The 6,647-nt window shown below is 34.8% G+C and overlaps 1 protein-coding gene across 1 annotated transcript; it reads left to right on the top strand.

The window, feature by feature from the left end:
- Nucleotides 1–1,789: 1,789 nt before the first annotated feature.
- Nucleotides 1,790–5,298, top strand: LOTGIDRAFT_162935 (hypothetical protein; the record flags this gene model as incomplete). Its single annotated transcript, XM_009058999.1, has 6 exons — nt 1,790–1,982; nt 2,466–2,636; nt 3,011–3,288; nt 3,380–3,544; nt 4,675–4,816; nt 5,249–5,298. The coding sequence occupies 6 exons, from the start codon at nt 1,790–1,792 to the stop codon at nt 5,296–5,298; spliced, it is 999 nt and encodes a 332-aa protein (XP_009057247.1).
- Nucleotides 5,299–6,647: the final 1,349 nt, after the last annotated feature.

Here is a 6,647-nt window from a genome sequence, read left to right as displayed (position 1 = left end):
AATGAGGGAGCCGCGGTGGCTCAATGAGTTAGACAATTCTACATTTGTAAAGTTGACAAGTTGACAATTGAACTTGTAATGAACATTTACAAATCAATATCAAAATTAACAATATACATTTACAAATGTACGTTCATAAATCATTTGCAAGGAAATTAACATTGACATCGAAACAACTCCATATAGGTGACTATATCGATTTTAAAATTTCCATTATTCTTTTTCCTCTCAATATTGATCATTAATGGATTACATTATATTGTGTTTTTAAATTTTATACATATTTCTAATTCTAATTAACGATCATAGTCGTAGTCAACAACAGTGGAGTTTAAAAATGTTGGCAGCCTCAAGGTTTCCAAGGACTCAACTAACATCGAAAAAAAAATATTGTCAGTGATTTCAGTTTGTTTTGTAAACCATTGCGATTCGGCTACTAAACTGCCTTTTTAAAGTTAGCATAGGAATTTTAACGTATGAAATTACCCACTCCAGACAGTCGGTGAAGACTTCGTGGATAGTATATGAGCACCATGACTTCTTATGATGATCATGATGCAGTAAAGCCCTATAAAGTAGGAGAACTTTATTTGAGCTTTTTATTTTCAAATCACTGACCATAGGTGGTCATTTGATGTCCAGGGAAAGCCGCCAGACACGAATTTTTTTAAGCTTAATATGAACTGATTGTAGCTGATTGTGAGTTTTTGAGGCGGTCAAATTTAACATCGTGGAAGATTTAATGTTGACTTTTTATTTTCAAAGTAGTGTCAAAAGGCGACTAGAAGTCAGTGAATCTCCAAATTCGTGAAAAGGATTTGACTCTTTAAAACGTTCTGACCTCATGCGTCCTGATTCTCCATAAGTAGTTTGCAGAGAAATTTATCTAAAAAAATGTGTTTTGAGATGATGTTCGTACTAAAATTTCCTGTTCTTCAGCTCGAGATTATTACCTGATTAAAACGTATTGTGTTTTGATATTTTATACAAATTTCAAATTCTAATGAACCATCATAGATTCCTAATCGCTATCTGCAACAATGAGATAAGAGCCTTGTGGGGATTTCACGACATTTAAAGATGGGTTTCCTTATTTTTTAGCGCAGCATTAAGCAAACTATTCGATTAATTGGTGTTTTTATGAATTATCATGTATTCTTAATCATATAATTATGTTTTTATTGTATATAATAAACCAATAATAAAAGTTCATGTAAGGACAGTCTGGATAAACAAAAAAGGACTTTTTGACCTTTCTTGGTCGATCTCGTAATGGGATTCTTCTAATTTAGTTAATTATGAATGAATTAATTAATGTGAGACAAGTAATTATAAAGTCTCTACTTTCTATCTATATGAGTATTAACATTTTCATTTTCATAAATGAAAATAAGGGAACCCATCTTTAAATGAGAAGGTATAAGCGCCGATGAAACTAGTAGCATCATTGGTTTCAGAAGCTTTTATTGAAATTAATTTTAGTTTTTTCATTTGCTTTGTCAACCCTCTATGATACAGTTACTGAAACTTGAGGTGGTGCGACTGCTATTTTTGAGTTCGTTCAAAGGATTTGACCCTTTGGTAAAAAGATCTGCTAGTAATTGGCTATTGGAATGTAAAGAGTCCATGGTGATAAATTGTGGATTTTTGCGTCTTTTGGATAGTAACCTCCACGAATTATTCACAAAATTTTCAATTGGATTAAACAGTGATTAAAACAATATAGAATTAATATCAAAGAAGTCAAAAAATGTGTTTTGAGGTGATGTTTGTACTCTATATTAGTAATATGACGTTACCTTCTGTATCTCACTCTACCACAACTCAAACTCGACTAGAATGTAATCATTTAGCATTTAGTCAAGGGAATAAATCTTATTTTTATAACAATGTTAATAAAACCTGTATAATTTATCCTAATAAAATACATTGGATAGAATCACTGGTTTCACATCCTGGATTTGAATATTTTGTTGAAGACGGTAAGTGAATTTGATAATTAGACCTACTTCGCACTTGAGAGGAGTAATAACGTGTGGTGGGAGTGGGTAATTTTTAGTTATTTTCGTCTTAAACTACCTGAAATTTTGAGCGATTTCTGTCCGCGCAATAAAGCATAATTTTCGTATAATGTGTATGTCACTCGCGTGACCTAGGCGTGAACTCAAACGCAAACTGGGAGCAGTGCGCAAACAATGCTTAACCTATGCGTTAATTAGTAGTGTCATTGTTTTTCAATTTGTGCCTATGCGGCCACTGCGCTCCCATGCGCCACACTGCGAAACATCGAAATTGCTCATCTTGGCACGACCAAAAGCCCAGCAAAAATATCGTACAAGTGGCCACACGAAACTATTATCAGTTAACAAATCGCCTTGTAAGAGACGTTGCTTAAACGAAAATGGTCGCCAACTATTAGAAATAATTAAATCTTGGTTCCGTAAGTCCTGTTTTATATCATCTAGGTCCTGAATGTGGACCTCCTCCAGTCCCAAAAGGTCATCAATTATTAGAAGTAATTGAATCCCCTGGTAATTATACAGCAAGATATAAATGTGATCAATTTTACGTTCATCGTCAAATCAGCGACACCCAATGTATTGGTAATTCAAACTGGACGGAAACACCATGCAAGGGTAAGCATTCCTCGGCGCTGTTTTCGTAAATCCGAATCTGTGTCGGTAACAAATTGTGAATTTCATGGTGTCTTCTTGAACAAGACTCTTTACTTCCGGAATTTCGCAATTATTTGTCAAGTGATAGTAATATTGCGACCAGAATCTAATCCTTAGGTTCATGGCCGCATGGGATAATTCACACACGACATTATGCATTGTTCGGTTTACCAATGATACATTATATTATCATTTTGGAATCATATCCTATGAAGGTTTTGTTTTTATTGTCTTTGTTTACAAATACTCACAATCCTAAACGACCAGCCTCTGATGCATGTATATGAATTGCTAGAATCACGTGATCACTTGACAAATTTTCATTTCTATTACAGATTTTGCATCATGTGCAACGATAAAAGAATGTAACTCATCTTACACAACTGACGGTGAATATATTCATTATCCTGGTATCTTAAACAGTTCTTCAGTTCGTCTGTATTGTCACAACATGAATACCAGCAGTCCTAAAACCTACCTCACTCTCAATGCTACTAATGTATTTGATTATCCTACTGGAAGGTGCTATGGAGGCAGTGGATGCGAAGTGTTTCCCTATACCGAACCTACGCAAGGAAAGACAGCTTTCACAAAAGTCGGTATTGATACAGATGTAAGTATAAACTTGCATCATCATCATCATTATCCGTCATCGATCTTCAATATCATCATCATACGAATCATAACCTATAACCTGATTTCAGAAAATTTCCAGCATCGAGAATGATTACTCATTTACCATTCAACACTTTGGAGCTCAGAGGCCGTATGGAACGGTGATTGGCTGTAGTCAAATAAATATAAAACAGTGTTTGAGAGGAAGATCAACAATAGATGTAACTAATACAGGATTTATGATCAGTAACTCGGTAAGTCTTCCTTTTAGGGTGACTCTCAAACAATATAAATTGTCTATCTCAAACGACGATGTTGAGCTGTCAACAGCTGTCCTCTGTACGGTCTGTAGGCCCTGGTGCCATGACCCGCCTGGAGCCGCGTTTGGGCAATGTATTTAGGATGGATAAGGGTCGAATTCGCCATTAGTCGGACATATTTGCCTCTATTTCAGCCTCTGATGGATATTTTGAAAGTTGTCAACTGGAGTAGAGTCAGAAGGAAAAGAGCCTGTTAAATGGGGATTTTCCACATCTCCAAAGATGCGTTTACTCTAACATAATATCGAATTAACTTGTAAATAAGTGTGCGGTTTGTTAGTATCATGTGACCTTTGCACCTTTGGCTGCGCACCTAGATGCTAGATCAGTTTTGCCAAAATTAAAACGGATGGAACCGGAAACATGGCATAAATGGTGTAAGGAGAAAATGATGGCATGGATGAAGTACAAAAATAATCTTCTTTCCAAATATACCTGGGTTTGCAGATGCGATATATCAAAATAGGTTTAAAACCTCCAAAACTGCGGAGATGCAGAATGTCCCCATTTAACAGGGCTTATTATTTCTGTCTCTACACCAATTGACGTCTGTCCAAATTGCTATCAGAAGCTGGAATAGAGACAGATATTTCTGTCTTATTTGCCATATATTTTTTGATTAATTTCACTTTTAAAGTTCATCTTGAGTTTACTTAGTTATGGTGGTCTAAGGCAGATCATGCGACATACAGAATATGTTACTGGTGGCATTTAGGATCACTCGCTAGATTACGACGACCTTGGCACACTGACGATCATTTCCACAACTCTGTCTAATACCTTGACATCCTTGGGCACTCTTCTTGTATCATTCCTTGTGTTGTTCTGAATCCAATTCAATCCCCGCATTTACAAAATTCAGATACTAGCAAAGTTTTTGTGACGTTGACACTGTAAAAATGACCGACGATTTTTCAGACTGTAGTATTGGATCTTGTGGTCGGCTTTCACCAGCAGTAGCAATCGAAATCGACAACAATACAGTTGACCTTTTATTGGCTGTTCTGAACTCAGTGTGTGTTGCGTTATAAGTTTCATAGATTGATATGCTCATACATTTACAGACAACATGGACAGAATTTGGATGGTTACCATATTTTACGGTAAATAGAACTGATTTTGTGGTTCAATTAAAAGGTGATGGTTGTTGTGGTGGTGCGAAACCAACTGATGGATTGTTACAATTTGTTAAAAACCCACAATACAGTAAGTCAATGTCTTTAGTACATTCAGATGGATCTAGAGTATGTATGATGTTCAATATTGTAGGTTAAAAGTTCATTAATATTCAAAACATTAAATATTGTTAATATCGTATTATAAAATCAATTTTGATTTATGATGGTAGAAAGAGTATAATTATATGCTTGTAAATTTTTCAAAATCAGTCAACAATTTGTCACCACTGTCTGTGAATAAGAATACACGAGCTTTGTGCGTATATACAAAACAAACAGTAAGTGGAAGTGTGTTGAATGGCCGTACCATAATTGAAAATCACGTGATATAATTAATATGTATTTTATGCATACGGGCCCTGGACGATAGGTCGTTGTTAATCCTTATCGGAAAACAGTTTTATCTATTGAGGATAATTGTAATTATTTTATAGTTATTTTTATTGTCTCTGTTTTTCAGCGATTCCCACTGGTACAATAGATCCACAATGTAATTTACTTGGTTTATAGAATTAAATCTACCAGTAACCAGTTATCATGTTACCAAACCGAAAATGAAAAGAAATGATTAACGCGCTTACTACCTGAAATAGTAATATATACATTATAAACTGGTTGTGATCAAAATCGAGTCGAGTATTTGCTTATCACCTTCTCGCTTTCTCGCCTTTTTCCCCGCTTTGTCGTCTTGCCATTTTCACGCTTTTTTTCTCGCCTTTTTCCCCTTTACTTCGATTACGACTTCCTCGGCTTTTTTTCAATGCACTTATTATAGAAAATTTTTATGTAACTATTTCAACAATTAAAAAATAAAATTGACCAATCGTACCTTAATCTCAGAAACAGATTTTTTTTTAGCTAAGCCAATCTGTAATAATTTTCACAGATCACCGTCGAAATCTAAGTCTTCAAATTCATGTTTGTCTAAAATTATCCGCGTTGAATGTCGAAATGACGACCCGTCATTTTAAGTTACTCTATGATTTAGAGAAAAGACGTAATAAAAATAGTATTTTTAAGAGAATTGTACGGTTTTCTTACATTTCTAGTAGTTCTGAAGAGTATTTACATATATTCAACACCTCAACAGAATATGATACTGGTGGCATTTAGGATCACTCGCTAGATTACGACGACCTTGGCACACTGACGATCATTTCCACAACTCTGTCTAATACCTTGACATCCTTGGGCACTCTTCTTGTATCATTCCTTGTATTGTTCTGAATCCAATTCAATCCCCGCATTTACAAAATTCAGATACTAGCAAAGTTTTTGTGACGTTGACACTGTAAAAATGACCGACGATTTTTCAGACTGTAGTATTGGATCTTGTGGTCGGCTTTCACCAGCAGTAGCAATCGAAATCGACAACAATACAGTTGACCTTTTATTGGCTGTTCTGAACTCAGTGTGTGTTGCGTTATAAGTTTCATAGGTTGATATGCTCATACATTTACAGACAACATGGACAGAATTTGGATGGTTACCATATTTTACGGTAAATAGAACTGATTTTGTGGTTCAATTAAAAGGTGATGGTTGTTGTGGTGGTGCGAAACCAACTGATGGATTGTTACAATTTGTTAAAAACCCACAATACAGTAAGTCAATGTCTTTAGTACATTCAGATGGATCTAGAGTATGTATGATGTTCAATATTGTAGGTTAAAAGTTCATTAAAATTCAAAACATTAAATATTGTTAATATCGTATTATAAAATCAATTTTGATTTATGATGGTAGAAAGAGTATAATTATATGCTTGTAAATTTTTCAAAATCAGTCAACAATTTGTCACCACTGTCTGTGAATAAGAATACACGAGCTTTGTGCGTATATACAAAACAAACAGTAAG

The sequence above is a fragment of the Lottia gigantea genome (assembly GCF_000327385.1).
Source record: "Lottia gigantea unplaced genomic scaffold LOTGIsca_37, whole genome shotgun sequence".
Taxonomy (NCBI): Eukaryota; Metazoa; Mollusca; class Gastropoda; family Lottiidae; genus Lottia; species Lottia gigantea.
Note: the sequence above shows the minus strand (reverse complement) of the source record. Positions and strands in the feature narration are given on the sequence as shown.